Source organism: Engystomops pustulosus, chromosome 5 (assembly GCF_040894005.1).
Source record: "Engystomops pustulosus chromosome 5, aEngPut4.maternal, whole genome shotgun sequence".
In the NCBI taxonomy this organism is placed as follows: Eukaryota; Metazoa; Chordata; class Amphibia; order Anura; family Leptodactylidae; genus Engystomops; species Engystomops pustulosus.
In genome coordinates this window covers 36,659,811-36,680,266 of record NC_092415.1, presented here as the reverse complement: position 1 = coordinate 36,680,266, position 20,456 = coordinate 36,659,811, and the positions used below count along the sequence as shown (strand labels likewise).

Genomic DNA, 20,456 nt, shown 5'->3' with positions numbered 1-20,456 from the left:
AAGGAAGGAGACGTAGGGAGGTAGTGGTAGCAGGAAAGGGGGGAGGAGGGAGAGGGAAGAGGGAGGGGGGAAAGTGCCATGTGTGGCGCACTGGTCGATATGACCAAAAAAGAGAACACAATCAGTCACAGGGTACAATTTGTGAGGTACGCAGTATGTAAACCAATATTAGAAAACTGTAATAATGATCTGGGACCCCTAAATATCTATTCGAGACTAAGTCCAGCACTGTCATTGCATATCAGATAAAAGGATATGTGAGTCCAGTCACTCAGGAGGTGCGGGCCTTCCAGTTGGAGCCCGAGGAGCTGCATCAGCCCAGTGAAGTGCTTCGGTTGGGCAGGTGAAGAAACGAGTCTTCTGGCCGTCCACAATTCGGAGCTTGGAAGGGTACATCATGGAGTATTTATACCCCTTGTCACGGAGACGGGCACGGACCTCGGTGAATTGTGCACGCTGTTTCCTGACCGATGCAGAGAAATCAGGGTAGAAGGACACTCTGCTGTTGGCATAGAGAATTTCTCCCTTGGTACGGACAGCCCTGAGGATAGAATCCCTGTCCCTAAAGTGCAGCAGCCGGGCCAGGAAGGGTCTCGGATTGCCCCCTGGGGGGCCAGGGCGGGATGGCACACGATGGGCCCTTTCCACTGTGAAGAACGGGGAGAAGGTATCTGCAGGCAGCATATTTTTGAGCCAATTTTCAAAAAAGGATACAGGGTCAGACCCCTCCACTTTTTCGGGGAGGCCAACCACTCTGACGTTGTTCCGTCGCAAGCGGTTTTCGAGGTCATCAGCTCTGTCGATGGATGCAGACATTTGGCGTTGGAGCTCTCTGATCTGTGCCGGCATAGGCCTCTGGACGTCCTCCACATCAGATATTCTGCGTTCAGTTTCTGTTATTCGCTCTTTAGCTTTGTGGACATCGTGTCTTAAAAGAACAAAGTCCTGTCGCAGCTCATCCACCTTGGTAACCAGTTTGGATTGGCACCCATTAATGGCCGCCAGCACCTCTGCAAATTTGCGGTCCAGTTCAGTGGCCACGTCAGGCGGATCAGCGCCCTCTTCATAGCTTACAAGCTGCGGCGGGCTCTGGGAGCCTTCAAAGAGGGAGGGAGAGGAGTTTGGGGACCCCTGAGGAGAGCAGGGCTGTGTGCGGGAGAATCTCCCCAACTTTTTGGCAGCGTTTGACTGTATCTGTGCAAGAACGGCTTGTGATGTGGAGCATTCCTGCGCATCCAGGGGTTCCAGGGACTGGAATGGAGGATCTTCATGGACGGATTCATCATCCGATGGAGGCGCAGACACCCCGGACGCTGCTTTGTGCAATTTAGCCGTTCTCCTCCGGTTACCCATGGCGTCTGGACAGGGGGGGCCAGTGATAAACAATCGAGGAGCCTAGCGTCCAGTAATTAGCAGAGATACAGTCCAAACCCACGTGGAGTATTGCAGCGGCACTGCAAGGGTTAATATAAAACAAAACCCAGGAGCAGGGGATCACTGGGAGTATGGTGGGCTGCACAGCTTGGGGTCCCCAGGTGAGAGGAGGGTAGCAGCAGGGGAATTACTTCCCTACCTTATTCCTGGCTGCAGTCCGGCAAGGGAGAGGTTAATCCTGCGCGCCTAGGCCTCAGGCAGTGCAGGGGAGTCCAGCAAGATGGCGCCTCCGGCAGGATACAGGGCTGGCTGGAGCGCTGCCACGATCCCCCGACAGGGCAGGTCAGCAGCACAGCGGGTCGGCGGCACAGCACGGGGGGGGTTCCCTCCCCCGGTATTCAACACCTCTCCGGTGTACAGCCGCGATGTCGGGCGGCTATGGTCCCGCCGCCGCGCGGGACACGTGGGAGGCCGCAGGAGCTGAAGTGCTGGAGGGGACCGCACGGAGCCGGTGACCGCCGCGATACCGCCACCGGAGTATGGGGGCAGGTACCCGCGGCACCGGGGAGCAGGCTGGAGGGGGTACAGGTGGAGGATGGCTGCCTGGGAAGGGTGATAGGGTGCCAGGTCCCGGGAGCTCCGCGGTGCACGTCCTCCTAGGTCGGCATCAGGCCACGCCCCCCCTTAATTTTTTTAAATGTATGAAAACATTATAAAACCTATACAAATTTGGTATCCCCGTAATCGTACTGACCCAAAGAATAAAGTAAACATGTCATTTGGGGCGTACAGTGAAATCCGTAAAATCCAAGCCCACAAGAATACGTCACAAATGCGTTTTTTTACCAATTTCACTGCATTTGGAATTTTTTTCCCGCTTCCCGGTACATGGCATGGAATATAAAATACCACCATTTTGAAGTGTAATTTGTTATGCAGAAAATAAGCCATCACACAGCTCTGTACATGGAAAAATAAAAAAGTTACAGATTTTTGAATGTGGGGAGTGAAAAATGAAAACGCAAAATCGAAAAAGGGCCGCGGCGGGAAGGGGTTAATGGGGTAAAATCTAGTGACGTATTCCCTTTAAGTTTCACTGTGACATATCCACATTTTCAGGCAAGTCCATATGCTTCAATAGTTTTAAATTACATGAAAAGTATCCTTTATATAACTTATTACCAACAACTAGTAATAAATCTTAAGACAATATATACTGTGGGGCTCAAAAGGAGCTAGGAACCTTAATTAAAAAAAAGTATTTAAAGGACATCTACCACCAGGATGAAGGATTGTAAACCAAGCACACTGACATGCTGGTGTGTGCCCGCTCTGGCAGGATCCACTCTTCTTTAAGCTCTTATGCCCTGGTTTTTGAGAAAAAAAGGGTGTGAAAATTATGCTAATGAGTCTCAGGGGCTCAATTTTCCATTAACAACTTTGTAGCCAAGAACCCCCTCAGGCTCATTTGGATAATTTTAAAAGCCTTTAAAAGAAATAAAAACAGGGCATAAGAAGCTAAAAGAGGAGCAGATCCTGGCAGAGGGGCCACACACCAGTATTTCAGTGCTTGGTTTACAATCCTTCACCCTGGTGGAAGATGTCCTTTAATAGGATTAAACAGGATAAAAGAGGATACAAAATTAAATAAAATTGTAAAACGTAGGGAATGTGGCGTAAAGTCACATCTCTGTTCCTTATTTTTGTTGTTTGTCTTATCTGGGGGAAGGACTAAAGGAACAGAAGTTCCCGACTTAGTTGGGGTGTTAATTATTTTGTGGAGTCTGTAACAAAGATGTGAACATAGGTTTATTTGGCCGGCAAATACTATATCATACCAGGCAGTAGTAACATGTGTTAACTCTACTTTTTATTAGTATTGGCAACTACAGAGTCAGGGCTCAAGGAAACCATTCATGTCCCTCGCTGCCGGCCCCTCTAAGGACATTAGTGCCTAATCCTCTGTGCCTTGTCCATCTGCTGTGTGCTGGTAGCCTTGTACTAATTGTGACAAGACCTAAATCTATCTGCAATTCTAGTAGTAACAGTAGTAGTAGTAGTAATAGCAGCAGTAATAGCAGTAGTAGTAGTAGTTGTAGCAGTAATAGTAGAGGTAGTAGTAGTAATAGTAGTAGTAGCAATAATAGTAGTAGTAGTTGTAGCAGTAATTGCAGTAGTAGTAGTAGTTGTAGCAGTAATTGCAGTAGTAGTAGTAGTTGTAGCAGTAATTGTAGTAGTAGTAGCAGTAATAGTAGTTGTAGCAGTAATGGTAGTAGTAGCAGTAATGGTAGTAGTAGCAGTAATGGTAGTAGTAGCAGTAATAGTAGTTGTAGCAGTAATGGTAGTAGTAGCAGTAATGGTAGTAGTAGCAGTAGTAGAAGTTGTAGCAGTAATAGTAGTAATAGTAATAGTAGTAGCAGTAATAGTTGTAGCAGTAATTGTAGTAGTAGTTGTAGCAGTAATAGTAGTAATAGTAATAGTAGTAGTAGTAGTAGCAGCAGCATCTAGGGGCTGAACCAGTCACTCACTTATGAGTAATAATACATCTTTATATGTAATGACAATATAATTTACGCATTAATCACTTGCTGCACCACATGTATGATGTGTAAGAGAGGCAGATATTAGCACAAGAAACAGCAATATAATGCTGAAAAACAAAAAAGCGAAACAATTTGCAAGAGATTTGTCAATTTGTCGTTTATTCGGAGATAAACGACATCATACGTCATAATGAGACCACACGTGGCGTTCGAATTGCGTTTTGAAACTCATGTAAACAATACAAAATACACGGCGCGTTACTGACTGTATGGGTCATCGGGGCAAATACCTCCCCGTTGTGTTTGTAGTGGGTTTAAAGATGCTATTGAAATTGCAACATGTGAACACAGCCTGACACTGCAAAACACAGTTTTAAACCCCTTAACAACCTGACCATTTTTTGTTTTTGAGCTTCTGTTTTTAACTCGTCAGCTTCCAGTAAGCCATAACTTTTTTATTTTTCCGTTTACAAAAATGTGGAAGCTGGAAAAAAAATTCCAAATGCAGTAAAATCGGCAGAAAAAACCATTTTCTTAACAAATTTATATTGATTTTTTTAAATGATATAAAGGTAACCTGTCAGCAGGAACCCTTTTTCTGGCTCCCCCATGTCCACATAGAGAATAGTGTACACATTGCCAAAGTGTTTTCATAGTAAAACTGGATGAAGATAAGTTAGATGAAACTTTACTTTTCTGTAGGCAGAGCTGTGTTCCTAGTCCCCTGGAAGTGGCCAGTGTGGAGTGGTCCCCCCCACACCCTCAGGAAACTGCTCCGGCAAGTATCAAATAAAAGAAAAAAAAAACTCCCATGTCCCCCATATCCCCATCGCTTCCCCCCTCCGGACGTTGTACATGTCTGCCCCACTCCTCACTTGCCACTCCCAAGGGCACCAGGGGCACAGCTCTGCATACGGAAAGGTATCATCAAACTTAGCTTTTTTTTTTTCGAAAAAAAAAAACTTTTTGGCAATGTGTACACTATTCTCTATGGGTACATTGGGGAGGCAGACATGGGCTCCTGATGACAGGTTCCCTTTAAAACATAGTTCTTTTTGCCCTATTGCTACACCAATATCTTTTTCATACTTTGGTGCACGGAACTATCTAAATGCATCATTTTTGCGGGACGAGCTGATGATCTCATTACTACCATTTTGGGGACTGTAAAAGCTTTTGATCACTATTTTTTTCAAATTTATATGTGTTGTAAAATGAAGTAAAAAAATGATGATTTGGACACTTTTTTTTTTTACCGTTACTGGGTTCAACGCAGAAAATAATAATTTTATATTTTGATAGGTCAGGCATTTTGGCTCGCCGGAATGCCTAAGATGTCCAAGTGTGTTTTATGTGTGTTCCAGGGAAAGCGGAGGCGATTTCAACTTTTAGGTTTTATTTTTTTTTTCCCTCCAACTCTGGTTTTACGCAGTACCTTATGCTCGATCTGTGAGTCCCACCTGTCTGGTTACCAGATTTCCCAGACTGAACATATCCAGGGACGTGACCCCACACATCATAGTTGTATAAGATGCCTGTAGCCACCACATAACAAGCCCACGGACTGTAATCATGTCTAAAATACTGCAAGGTTCTCCTGCAGGGAAGCAGGGACTCCTCACATCATATACAACTATGGTACGCATCCTACTATCCACGAAAAGTCTTTTATGTGGGAAATCCAGCCAGCACACAATCCAAGATTCACAGGTGGAGCAAGTACGTATGTTTTAACCCTAAGGGCCCAGGATTTGCAGTTGGGAAAATGGGTGCAAAAAACCCTCTCCCAATTAAGTCACTGGGAAAAGGCATCCCATATATTCTAAAATATAAGGCAAGTATTTCTAAGTCCACACCATAAAGCCAGCGGATTCAGACATGAAAATTTGCAAGTTTTCAGTAAAAAATGAGTGTCTCATACAGTCTCTATTCTACCATGTTAATAATAATAGTCAATTATCTGCGCTCTGTCCAGAAATTCATTGTTCAGGAGATGATATAGGATCCTTAAACTATTTTGTCTAATATGTCATATTAAATACATACTATTTCCCCATAAAATAGAATTTTCCTGAAAAATATTGTTATAATTTTTGTAAATTGGTAAACATGAGTAAACACTGATCCTGAAGAGGAGTAAAGTGGGAACGGTAAATGGGGGGAGCGACATCCAGGTTTCTGGCGAGCATCCTCCCCCACCTGTCCTGCTCACCAGCTGCCCATGAATAATCTGGAGAGGAAACTAGAAAATCAGGTTTACAGACCACACACTTCCTATGCCATATCTGCCGGGACCCCGAGGCCGTGCACTGACATCTGTTACCCCAGGATAAAGTCTGTAGAGTATATACTAACAGAGGCCAAGGCAGCACCACAATGGGAGGAGATGGCTGGATGTCTATGTACTGTATAGAAACCATCATATGGATGAATTATTTATTGCCTGCCTGGAAAAACAATTGAGATAATAAAGCTGCGGCAAGGAAGCACTGACACTGACATGCAGCAGGAGCTGAACTCCTGAATACTGCTAATGGCTAATAATATTTAGATAAAATCACAACTTTGAGTTATGGCGGGAAAAAGTTTTCTGCAATCTCTCTCGGAAATTCTGTGATTTTGACAACATTTCCAGATACATGGGGAAAGGATTAGATCTTAGTCCAACTCCTTTAAAGGACATCTACCATTAGATTTACTGACAGTGTGTCCTACTAAGATGTTTCTCAAGAACTTCTTCTATTATAACTGTATATGCCAAGATTGCAGCAACATAGAGCTATAAAATTATGGGAATCAGTCTGGGGCACCCCGGATAAGTCACCAAAGCGCCTCAGCGTGCCCCGTCTAGTTGACCATGGTCCTGCCCGTCAGGGCTGGTGCCAACACCAGGCATACGCAGACAAGTGCCTGGGCCAACACAGCCGAATCTCAGTCCTCAGCTGCCTGGCAGCATCTGGTTAGGGGGAACTATATATAATGAATCCAAGGGGACTCTACTTAATACAACAATGATGGGGCTGTATATAATAGAACAATGATGGGGCTGTATATAGTTTAATTATGATGTGGCTGTATATAAAATAATAGTTTATGAATTTTTAACTCCGCCACGTGAGTTCATTGCAAAGGGGCCCATTGAGGCTCTGTTGCCTAGGGCCCTACAGAAACCTGGAGCCGGCCCTGCTGGCCGGGAAATTAACAAATTATAGTATAAGGCGCTTTGAAGTGCTTTGGTGACTTATCTGGAGCCCCCCCAGACCAATTACCATCATTTTTATAACTTTATATTGCCGCAATCATGGATTATAGAGTTATTATAAAATAAGCCCTGAGAAACCTAGTACCTCAGGAACTTCTTAGTAGGACACGTCTACCGTTGGTTTTGTCTTTCAATGTCACAATAGTGATTTGACACTGAATCCCAAGCCTAGATGTACCCAAAGACAAAAACAAGGACAATAACGTTTCTATTGTCCTCGGTATTATACATAAATTTTATGTTTACTTAGATTACGTAATTTTTGAGGATTTCATAAAGACTCTTGTGCCATAGTCTTCAGGGATTCTGACACAATCTCCAAAAAGTTAAGGTTGCAAAACTCACCTTTCTGTAGGTTCCGCTTCTTTCTTCTAATCACATTGTAAATAATTGTCTAAATCGCTGAAGGTTTGACCAAAGGGACCACCAGGGGTCAAAATAATGGGGACCAGCTGCCCAGTGCTCTACTGCGTCTGCCCCGTGTGTGTGAGAAAGCGAACCAGAAAATCAGCTAGAAGTGAATGGAGCGGTGGCCAAGCATGCACATCTCTGTGCAATTTATTGGGGCATCCCTCTACTGGGCTCCTTACCAATGCTATTGTTTGGATAGGAGATACATGTCATTAATGAGAAAACCCCAATATATATTACACATCTGTCACAACAGATATTACGTCTGACTCTCGCATTAACATTTCAACAGTAAAAGTGAGTGGAGCTGCAGCCAGACAAGCCCCTTATCTCCAAGTGTAACTGAAACTGTCTCCTGACTCCCCTATAGTGTGTGTCATGGGGACACTGGACTCAGAGAAGACAGAAAGGACAGTGAACCCTGAAACTCCAGGCCCCAACAGCCCTACCTGCTTGTTTCTGCTTATACTATGCAATATGAGACAATGATGTAGACATGTAAAAAAGACTGACAAAGTGAAGGTCGACCATCTGAGTCACAACAGAGATGTCATATAAATTACAGAATCGTATACACAGGACAATAGTCAAGAACGCGAGCCAAATATCAGAAAACCAAAAGTACAGAAGCATAGCAAGCAAAGCACAGACATGAAAGCTAGCAGCACACACTTTTGTTAGGGTATGAAGAATGCTCTAGGTGAGATTGGCACAGCTCTGTGGGTGTGAAAGTGTTAACCCTTGCTGGTTCAGAGTAAGGATTGGAGAGAGCCAGCAGTCCAACCAAGATTGGCAACTGAAAGGCACTACACAAATTCATCTTCTCAGCCTGACAGCTGAACTGCAGAAAACAGGGATGTAAGAATGTGTTCAACTTTTATAACTTCGGTTTAGAAGTCTGTCCTAAAAATTAGCAAAGGTTTGCAGTAAAATATATATATATATATATATATATATATTTTTTTTTGCAAACGTCTAGTGTGTAAATTGTGGAATCACCCATTAGTTATCCCAGTCTCCACAAGTGACCAACTACACAATTTCCCAGCACACCGTATTTACTATAGCCTCTGTGAAGATCCCACCCAATTCTGATTAGATGCCAGTGCCTGGCAGACCTTGCGGAGATCCCATTCAGATCTACTAAGAGGCTGAAGCCTGGAAGACCTTGTGGAGATCCACGATCTCTGACGCTGTGTCTTCCAAAACGCTAGTCTTAATAAATTCCCCCCATTGTGTCTTTAGGTTATTCAGATGTCTTCTGTTTGTAACGGAGGTTACTCTTGGTTTACTGTGAACCCCATGGGGACAGTGACTGATCGGGCAAGCTCTGTGCAGCGCTGCGGAATCTGTTGGTGCTATATAAATAGAAAAATTATTAATATTACTGATCTGGATGTTCCGTGTAGGAATGTTTAGGCAAAGAGCTCACAATCCCTCATACTCTGAGCATCTGAGACTATCTCCAGTAGGTCTTTTGACACTCTTGTCCCTCCCTGTCTTACAACTACTGTACTCAGCCCTTCATACACTCACATACAAGACTCCTCACCTGCCTTTCTTCTTTCAGCATTATCAAATTATGTTGTGTTACCCTAATAAGCTGTACAAAACACAGGAAAATAGGATAATTATACAAACATATGAAATGAAATATACATGAATAGTATCTCAGAGTCCCCCGTTAATGTGATTGTCTTCTGTAAAGATCTGGTTCAACAATGTATAAAATAGAATAGAAGAATCTCATTAAAAGGTGATCATTGTGTTAATACATTTTTATGCCCTGGGATAAATTTCTTAGTGGGGGAGTGACTCGAGCTAAATTGCTATTTCGTTGGCGACCTGAGATTGGTCCTCATTAGCCTTTTCTGAAGGGTCACACATGGTACGCAGGACTCCCACCATGGTGTGCCCAGTGAATAGGAGGTTTGCATGCTCTGAGCACGTACCTGTTTATGTAGCTGAGAGATGTTCTCCACCAAATGGTTCTTCTCTACACGCAAGAGGGAGTTTTCCTGCTGAACCTTGGAGTGTTTGTTCTGTAAATCTGTCAGCTGCTTGTGCAGTGAACTTCCAGTCATCTCCACAGATTTCCTGCCTCGTTGTAGCTGCAGCACCTATAAACCCAAGCAATGCAAGCGGCTTATACAGGGTCACACTACATACACCACTGCCATCAATCTTTCATTGGTTCAGTGCATCTGAAATAAACAAAACTGCTTTGCAAACCCTTGCCAAAAAAAAAAAAAAAAGTAAAATCTGAATGCACGGTTATCCAGTAACAAACCTATACCCATATGTAGACACATGCAAAGCTCTGATAAATAGTTCAGGGGAGGACGCGTAGCCCGTTCACTTCTAATGGGGCCCAAATGGTATCAAGCACCCACTATAGCCACAGGCCGTTTCGAATACATGCTATACTTGTGCCCTATTCAGTTCTATAAAATTCATAAGTATCATAAAAGTGGATTTTTTAAATTACTGTATATACTCAAGTATAAGCCAACCCAAGTATAAGCCGAGGCCCCTAATTTCACCACAAAAACCTGGTAAAAACTATATTTTTTTTACTTGAGTATAAGCCGAGTTTGGGTTTTCAGCACAATTTTTTGTGCTGAAAAACTAGGCTTATACTCGAGTATATAATCCTTTTCCTGTACTTCAATAATAACCCTTCTACTTCCATTACCACTATTGATGTTAATGCCTTCTTCTACCCGGGAGGTAACCATCAATGTCTTTAGCACCCCAGCAGAGGCAAAGCTTAGAAATAATAGGTCCTGAATGCAAAAACTATTCCAGCTCCCAACTATAATGTATGTTCTCTTTCCTTATGGGGTAGAGACACTTTATGGAAGCCTTAAAGGAAATCTATTATCGAAATCCATCATGATAAATCAGGGAGACCTACTCATTGATCCAGGCCCCATGACTGTGGTAATATTCTTATATTTGTTATCCATGGCCTTCTTCCTTCTAAAATCAACTTTTAAAATTATGCTTATGAACCTGAAGGGCTCCTGGGAATGCTACCGGAGCCCCTCCGTGCTGTAGCATCACAGGCTTTTACAGTGTGCAAGGAGCACTTCCCCCTCCCATTATGTGTGCTGAAACTTCTTCTGTTGCAGTGAGATTACATCAGGCAGAGAGAAGGGAAAGTGCTGAGGGATCAGAGGGGGAGCGGGAGACAGTGTGACAGCCTGTAAATCTTCAGCATGGAAGGGCTCTGGTAACACTCACCAGGAGCCCTTCAGACTAGGTTGCTGCCAGAGCCCACCCATGCTCTGTTTTCACATGCTGTTTTCCCTGCCTCCACCCTCATAACTTCCCTGCTCCCTCTTGCTGCTGTATTCTCATGGCAGAAGCACACAGTCAGAGGTGGAGGCTGAGACAGTGAAACGGTTTGTGAAGACAAATGGAGAAGCTCAGAGCCTTACTAGGTGATTAGGATAATTTTAAAAGTTGATTTTAGAAGGATGGGGACCATAGATAAAAAATATAAGAAGATTACCACAGTCCCGGTGCCTGGGTCTAGGAGTAAGTGTCCCTGGTTTATCATGATGGATTTTGATGGTAGATTTCCATTAAAGAAATGGTAAGCAGTGGCACCTTTTTCTACTTCCTGGTCCCAACTTGAGAAGAAGTTCCTGCTTGACCTATCATAAGCCACCATGGTGGCCTAACTTTACTAGCAATCGGCTAAGCTAATACTTCTTGCCTGCCCAGATGCAATCAGGAAATGGAGATAACATGTGGAATATTATCAAAATTGGGGTTAATTATTTTACAAAAAAAATACAGATGAGAACAGACCAGATAACAATGTACAGATGCATCAAATGTCAATCTAGAGATCTTTCCCAGGACATTGACTTTTACTAGGAGCCATCATTTGTGTTTAGAAATAAATCAGGTTCCCACAACAATGTAAGTGGGTAAGATCATCATAGAGCCCTGTACATTACAAGCAGCAAACCTGTTCCTGAGCTGCAGTCACTTTTTCCTTCTCATCCTGTACAAGTCTTCTCCAGTGTGACAGTGTAAGCTCTAGATGTCTCTCGTTCTCCTTCCCTGATGTTATCTCGGAAATTCTTTTGGCACGATTTAAACTTTCTTGTTCTCTTAGTTGTCGTTCCTGTTGGTGTGAATGAGCAGAGATGTAAAACTGAAGAGAAACCCTAAAAGAGATCCAACCAGAGGTGTGAATTGGGCTTTAGTTGTTGACTTGTGTTGCTAAAATTCCTGGAGATGAAGAGTAAATGCCAATGGTTCAACCCCTTTAATAGTCTTCACAACAGCCAGCAGATACTGCAACTCATCTCTGATGTACCGAGAACAGATATGCAGTACCGAATTCCTAATTGGTGAAGGGCATGTACACTGCACCACATGTTCATGGGTCCTGGGGGCATTGGGTTATATTGGGTCATAGCCCATTATAGTGCATGAGGGTACAAGGGGTGTAAAAGTCTGATGCCCGTTATTGCGGGAAGCTCATGTTAGACTTCGATTGTCTTTGAATACCATTCTTAGATGTTGACATGCAGGGTATAAACTTCCCAAAAACATTGCAGTGACTGGAGCACATTATCTTATTGATTTACTTATTTTTGCTTAATTTGCATAATCTTTCAATAAAGTCCCTTCTATTCGCTAAATTCTATTGTTGTTCAAATGTTTACGGTCTAACAATTGTTTATTTTAGTCCTGAATAGAAGATGTCATCATCCATGAAGCATTTGATCATTTCTTGACTGACCACAGCCATGTTTTCCCAGGCCAATGATTAGGAAGAAGCTTTCATAAGAATGGTTTATCATCTGATCATCGGACAATGTACAAGGGCCTTAAAAGGGGTTGACCACTTATACCAAACATTACCCATATTAAACTCACCCTGATAAAGTTTGTCAGCAGCCTCCAGGAGTTGTGCATCATGTGACCCGCAGCCAGCAGGAGGGAGGTAGCCCAGGGCCCAAGGCTCCCAAACCACCCATCAAGTTTTATACTGGGAAGAACCTTCACCCATGAAATCCTAATAAATATGTTCCTGTTCTCAATACACATGTACACAAGAGCCAATTCAGGACCTTTGAAGGTCCTCCAAAGGTGCTGAAACTGCGGAATTAGGCAGACAGGACACATCCTCCATTCCCCAAGAATCTGATTCTAGTACTATATGTAGGAAGTGAATTCCAGACTTAGGGGCTATAATATTCATACAACCCAGGACCCATGGCAGTCTTAATCTGCCCCTGCATTGAGATTACACACTGTAATACTTCAGTGCATTTACTTCACCACCCAAATTTGTTTTCATATGCATTCCTTGAATTGTACTGCTTTGATTAATAAAAATTATCCATAAAAAAGAAATCAGATATGTATTGGTCTGGGCAGATACCACTTAAATATAGATAGATAACAATAATAATTCTTTATTTACATAGCGCACACAGATTATGCAGCGCTGCACAGAGTTTGCCAAATCAGTCCCTGTCCCCATGGGGGCTCACAATCTAATCATCCTACCAGTATGTTTTGGAGTGTGGGAGGAAACTGGAGGAAACCCATGCAAACATGGAGAGAATACACAAACTCTTAGCAGATGTTGACCAAGGGAATTGAGCTCAGCTCCCCAGCACTGCAAAGCTGTAAACCACTAAGCCACCGTGCCGCCCTTAAATCCGAATCTGTGTCAGAAAATTTGGTCTTTTGCCAAGTTTTCCAGAGGAAAATTCCTGTGAACTAACTATTGAGAACACATGTACTGCTCAGCCAATCCCAGCATGGATGGAAGAGTCGGACAAGATAGCGGTCAGCTCAATAAGCGTGTATGGCCCGCTGTAGGGCAGGAGTCTTGAAGTTGCAATGCGTAGAGTGTGTGAAGAACAATACATGGGCCGGAGTAAATTAGCATGACTTAAACTAATCTAACTCTTGTTAAAGGTGCCACCCATGACAAGATAAATAAACTGGACATAAGAAAGCAGCATGAGGGCGTGAGTACTATTTGTATAGGGCAGGCCGCTCTGTTTATTTTTGAGTTTTTTTCCCCATTGTGATTATAAGAACAATTGGGCTCTGTTCACACTGACATGACTCTGTTTTGTGCAGTTTTCATGCCTCTCATCTAATGTTTTGGTCAAACATTGACCAAAAACGTGCCAAACCCTTTATACGTCAATGTGTTCATATCCCCAAATCCCTTAAATACACAATTCAATTCACATAGGGCCACAAGTTTGTTTTATCTTTTAATCTGCCCGATCGATTCCATGATGAGATCTATGGAATCATTTTGTTTAAAGTCTCCGATTTCTGCACATCAGGTAAACTACAATCATTATCAATATATCGATCATCAAATTGTAAGGGCCTAGGGGGATCTGTCACGCGTTAAATAGCTCACATCTTTGTCTCTGCTACAACGTGTCTCTGTCACCATTCAGTACTTGCGGACACATCTGGTCTACCCAAATAAACATTGACATCATTAGGTACTTTCCCGGTGATGTCATAGTGATGTCATGCAGACATAGTATAAGTACAGGGGTGGATTAGATCATGGCTGGGAAACAGGAAGTCAGAAAAGTGTCACGACCAGGATTTCTAACACTACTGTAGTGTTGTATGTGACATATCAAACATGACTGTTCTACCTCAACACAACATATGTACACATAGAAAGCTCTAGATGTTTAGAGAAGCTGCTGAAAGTGGCGCTGATCAGCCAACAACTAAGCAGACCCTTATATGTGAATGGATCTGATGAATTATATGAGCAGTAATAAGCTTGCGGGCTGACACAATGCCCGATCTGCAGACATCATGCACAACACATAGGGGACATATAAACCCATGGACAATCGCTCCTCCCCTTTGCAGTATGAAAGGAGCACTATATGCTCATTAACATTGATAGTTACCACATGTAAGTAACCCTTTACAGCCTAAACCAAACAAAAGTCGATCTTCTTCCAAGTCTTCTTCTTTCTACTTTATTTCTATAGCGCACACAGATTACACAGCGCTGCACAGAGTTTGCCTAATCAGTCCCAGTCCCCGATGGGTCTCACAATCTAATCAACCTACCAGTATGTGTTGGGGTGTGAGAGGAAACCGGAGGAAACCCATGCAAACACTGGGAGAACAAACTCTTTGCAGATGTTGACCTGGATGGGACTTGAACCCCGGACCCCAGTGCTCTGTCACTTGAGTATTATTGAATAGAGCAGCAGAACGCTTGCTTCATCTACTGCTCAATCGATTAGTGTGAACGGGACTCCTATTCTCATAACTAATAGGGGTTTCAGCAGTCAGACCCAAATCATTCAAATATTAAACCCCCATCCTGTGGATAGGGAATAACAATCAGACTTGATACAACACCTTAAAGTGGTCTACACATTAGACAAACCTGCTGATTTGGAATAACTGGATGATGCTGGCTCTCTGAGAATGGAAAATGTTCTGGAAGAAAAGTATAAGGATTTTGCACTGGCATGCGCCTTATTCTATTGTCTCGTAGAGAACATAGGCCATGCTGAGCATGCTTGTGTATACTGTTGTCGGGAGGAATAGCTGACAGCCTTCTAATATGCAGAACTTTCTTAACAACAGAACTGCTATAAGTTAACACATGTATATTTCATATAACCAATACCCTTGGTAACAACTAGAAAAAAATATGCTTCTCTCTCCTCTTTCAATGTCCAGCATTCCAGTAGTATACGCTATTCCCTTACCTCTTCTAGTTGTTTAGTAGCTTCCAGAACCCTAGATTGTAAGTGGCCATTCTCTTTGGTCAGCCGGGCACAGTCCTCCATCATTTTGTTCCGCAGGTACTTATCCTCATCCGCTGTAAGCTGCCTTTCCTTTAGCTGGGTCCGTAACTTTTCTGCCTCTTTGCTATAAATTACATAAAGGTCAACCATTACTGATGGTCCATTACAACAAAACCTCAGGAACGTCTGAAAACACAAAGGGGGTCATTTACTAACGGCCCGATTCGCGTTTTCCCGACGTGTTACCCGAATATTTCCGATTTGCGCCGCTTGTACATGAATTGCCCCGGGTTTTTGGCGCACGCGATCGGATTGTGGCGCATCGGGGCCGGCATGCGCGCGACAGAAATCGGGGGGCGTGGCCGAACGAAAACCCGACGTATTCGGAAAAACCGCCGCATTTAAAAACCGAAATGTGTCGCTTGGGAAGTGCTCACCTTCACCTGCTATGGGATGGTGCATTCCGGGGCGTTAAGATTATTTTCGGCGCAGCAGCGCCACCTGGTGGACGGCGGAGGAACTACCTTCTTAAATCCCAGCCGGACCCGAATCCTGTGCAGAGAACGCGCCGCTGGATCGCGAATGGGCCGGGTAAGTAAATCTGCCCCAAAATGTTCTTAGTTCTGCAAAATTTGGCTAAAGTATCATCGAAAATTTGAGGTGAAAACCCATAAAATAAAAATGACATTCTGTGATTTATAATACGGCGGCAGGTTAATTTACACAAGGACAAAGACATATACAACATGCATAGACACATTGTGGGTGTGAGAACAATGATGGACCTCTAAAGAAACTGCTTAAATTCTTCCAAAGTCTTGTTATGTGTAAATAGAAGAATTACCATGATAATGATATGGACGTTATCAAGTGTTTATCAGCCCAGAGGTAAAACCACTCCTAGACTTCACCATATGTATAACTGGATCCCATTCACATTATTGCTATTCATGGCCAAGATCAAATGAAAGATTTGGATAGACAGAATGCTCTAAAGATTCCCCAAAAAACCTTGTTCGCTATACGTCTGGCAGCCTAAAAACTCCCTGCAGAGTCTGCTGTAGCGTTGGCTTTGTGAGCTCTAAAGCCTTGGGTAGAGAGCAGATCACTTGTATATCACACATACTGTACAATATATACACCAGGCTGTGGAAGGGACAGCAGAAGGATCTGTATGTGACGGGAGGCAGATGTAGCAGTCTACATAACAGGGGCAATAATGGGAGCAGTGTGTGAGGATCTCTGTCTATTCTAATTTTCCTGCTATCAGGGACATCGCAGCAACCAAAAACCTACAACATTAAGGCCAGTGACACACAACTGCGTGTCCGTAATTCCCCAAGCACAGCTTCAATTCACGACGCTGGTTGTCTAAGGTAGTGAAAAGGTTAATGCCAGTGGCCCTTCGCTTTCACATGTAGTATAGACCATTCCAGTGCCAACACAGAATTCTATACAGGCCTATATCTTTCTCCTGAGGTTCTGTGTTCCTTACATTGCCCGCCATGAGGCCTCTATAACAACTACTCTTTAAATTGAAGCTGTGCCTATAGTTGCAGCTTCCGGCCACTAACCTGAGCACCGCACCAATGTTGATCAGTGCACAGGATAGGTTTTCGCTCTTCACTATCCTGTCGATGGGCCATCGATTCCAATTTCTTGGCAAGTGGAGCTTCCATTTAAAGGGGTATTCCCATCTGGGCATTCCCATTTAATTTAATTCATTTTCCATATATAAACATATCCTCAATTGGATGTTATTAAAAAAAATGTTCCTGTGTGAAGATAATTTCTTATAAATGTAGCCATGTTGTCCCTTAGAAACGAGATAGCTTCCTCGGATACGACCACCACGCACTCTGGCAGCGGTGGCCAGAGATGCACTACTAAACCATGCCTGACCTCCTGGATTCAGCAATCATTACCACAGGACGGCTGCGGGAGCTGCAGTAACTCCCGGACATTTCATATACAAAAACCTTGTGTTTCTTTGTGCAATCCCTCCAGCAGAGGTGGTCGTATCCAAGGACACAGTCTTGTTTCTAAGGAACCATATAACTACAATTATGAGAAATTTTCTTCACACAGGAATATTTTTTTTTAATAACATCTAATTGTAGAAATGTATTTATATAGGGCAGATTAATGAAACTAAATGTGAATGCCCAGATGAGAATACCTCTTTAAGTAAATACGGAAGCAGCTGCCGTTATACAACGTTCCAAGTCTAAATTTGTGCCACATTTGCAACTCTTTGTTAACATTGTAGACTTTATATGTATTTTTCATAGTTTGCATAGTCGGCTTGAAAAAAAAAAAACCTTTGGGATTTGGGAAGACCATTCCAATCTACCTACCGCAGCTCAGTCACGATCCTGTCCTGAACAGACTGAGCAGTGGTTAAATACTGTTCCTCTAGCTGATGGACCGCAGCCTGTAATGACAGGCAGTCTGACCTCTTCTCTGCCAGTTGTGCCTCCACGGCTTCCTGTTGCTTTATTTGTTCCTGAAGCTGACACAAAATAATGGAAATGTTGAAGCAGCTCAAGAAAAACTGGAACACTTTTGATACATTTAGACTCTGCTGTGACTATTGTGTTTGTATGTGAAATCAATAAGGATGACGAAGCAATAAGACAGATTTAGAGAAACTGCTTCTTAGCTGCAGGTGAGGACAGGGCCGGTTTTAGACAAAGAGGGGCCCTCGGCAAAACTAATAGCGGGGGCCCCAAAATAAAACTATTTTAAAGTGGCAGTCAGTAAGAGGCTCCCTATAGCCCTGCACAATAATAACACTTTGTAGTTTACAAGCAGTAGTAGGGTAAAACAATTTTTACTTACCCGGCCGCTGGAGATCCTGAAAGTGCATTGTCCGACTCCAATGCACAGTGCCGCTATTCACTAAGATCGTGCGTCTGATATCCTGCATGTGTCACTTCCCCGCTCAGGTCCGACGAAGTTCACCATCTTCGTCCTGATGTATGTAAGTGCATTGGATGCGCCACAACTTTAATATTAAATCCCGCGCTCAGTCCGACGACCCCCCCTTTCGTATGAAAGCCAGCGCCGCTGAGACAAAATCCGATTGCGTGCATTACCATCCCCTTCTAAATCCCTGTCACAACGGCGCAAATCCCGAAAAGCATGAACAGTCCGACGGAAATAGTACATAAGCCCCAATGTGTAATATGGGACTATAGGGGAATTTTATAGGAGATAGACAGGTGATAGGGAGATTGATGATAGAAGATAAATATGAAAGATGATATAGATTTATAGATAGATTTATAGATAGATTTATAGATAGATGATAGATTTATTGATGCAGAAATATAAAGTAGATTATATATAGATAGAAAATAGATATGATAAATAGATAAAACAGTAAAAGAGAGATAGATTGATTAATGGAAAGAAGATAGATAGAGAGATAGATATTAGATAGGAGATAGAAGTTATATAAATAAATAGACACAAAGCTATATAGACAGCTATATAGACAAATATATAGATAGGAAATAGACAAATTATGGGATATAGATAACTAGACAGCTAGATGATAGATATATAGGCAAGAGAATTCAACCATGGGGTATTAAAAGAGCAATACATCCCCTGGCCACAAAAGTCCACATTCAGGGGGCCACTTTATGACAAGGGGCCCTAGGCAAACACCCAGTCTGCCGCCCCCCTAACGCTGGCCCTGGGTGAGGACTTAATGGAAAAATCTGATTACTCTCAAGAAGTAGTAAAAAGGAGCCAATACCACAGTTCAATAATCCATGATTAAGTCTATGGGATGGAGAATAAGGAGTTTCGAAAAGCAGGTGCCATATCAACACTAGACATTGCCTGAATACTGAAAAGTTGGTTATTTTATGGAAATCCACACAACACCTCATAGAAATTGGTAAAAGACAACATGACTCTTGGAGGTCATGTTGGTTGCTCTTCTTAATTCTTGGGTCCTCCCAATCCTTAGCCTTGCAGAAGTGCTACGAATTGTCCTGCCCTGACCTAGAATAGATCATTGTGCTATTGTAAAGGGGCAGACATTATTACTTGTGTTTGCAGGAGGCGGAGGTCTCGGTCTTTCTCCTTCACACTGTGAATGGTGCCGTGCAGCTGATGAAGAATGCTCCTCTGTTCCTCCTCTTTATGAGCGAGGTCTTGGGCAGAAACATCTGCCAGCTTTTTAAGTTGGGTCACATCCTCCACCAAGATGCTCTTCTCTCTCATATTGGCATCTTAAAGGGAAAGACAAAGCTGAAATATATTTATCTAACACTTGTAAACCTTGAATATCCATCTTTTTGCTAATTTTGTAGCTTATTACTTACCCAACACTAAAGCTACTACACAAAAATGGCTGGTGGTCATGACCTGTCACTGTAAATCCAACAAACAAACTAAACTATCAACTAGGATTCCACTTATGGTAAAAGCTTTTATTGCTAGTAAGAAAGACATTTACCACCAGTAATCCCAAGAATTGATCAAGGGAATGGAAATAGTTCAGGATGCATGATATTTCCTAAAAACAATGGGGGACTTGAGGGGTAAGGAGGTTGCATGGCGCAAAGATGACTTACACCCCTGCTGGACATATGGAAGCTGAAAATTAATGAAAAAAGAAAAAAAAATCCTAATAATTTCAATAATTTTGCATCCATCCACTATACAATCATAGGTTTAGAATTAGCTGAAGTCATAAGTTTTTATAAGATTTAAAGGGAACCTATCACCGGGGAGACCCATTTTTAGCACTCCCTCTTTTCAAATATATGAAAACGCCCATCACTTGGCTTAGCGACGCCCCCTTCTCCTCTACAGCCAATCCCGAGTGAGGGGAGTTATTCATATATTTGAAAAGGACACATGTAGGAACGGTTTCCCAAAGGTGGGGGGAAACTGCTCCTCTATAGCCACTCCCAGGTGACAAGTGCCTAGTCTCACAGCACATCTCCTGGTGATAGGTTCCCTTTGAAGAAAATACATCTTCCCTGTATCTGCCGCAAATTCTGGTCATAGCAATAGAGATCTATTGGTAAAATTGTTTGGTCGATGACTCCC

General features: G+C 42.9%; 1 protein-coding gene across 3 annotated transcripts in view; it reads right to left on the bottom strand.

Moving 5' to 3' along the window:
- Positions 1–20,456, bottom strand: part of LOC140132641 (uncharacterized) — a 45,621-nt gene that overhangs the window by 8,770 nt on the left and 16,395 nt on the right. For 2 of the 3 annotated variants that reach the window (XM_072151648.1, XM_072151649.1), the window contains exons 6-11: positions 19,446–19,630; positions 17,741–17,895; positions 15,345–15,507; positions 11,573–11,731; positions 9,543–9,710; positions 9,143–9,193 (exon numbers count right to left, since the gene is read on the bottom strand). In XM_072151648.1, the coding sequence (XP_072007749.1) occupies positions 9,143–9,193; positions 9,543–9,710; positions 11,573–11,731; positions 15,345–15,507; positions 17,741–17,895; positions 19,446–19,630 (881 nt within the window). The remainder of the gene's footprint in view (positions 1–9,142; positions 9,194–9,542; positions 9,711–11,572; positions 11,732–15,344; positions 15,508–17,740; positions 17,896–19,445; positions 19,631–20,456) is intronic. The other variant, XM_072151650.1, reaches the window with a different exon arrangement.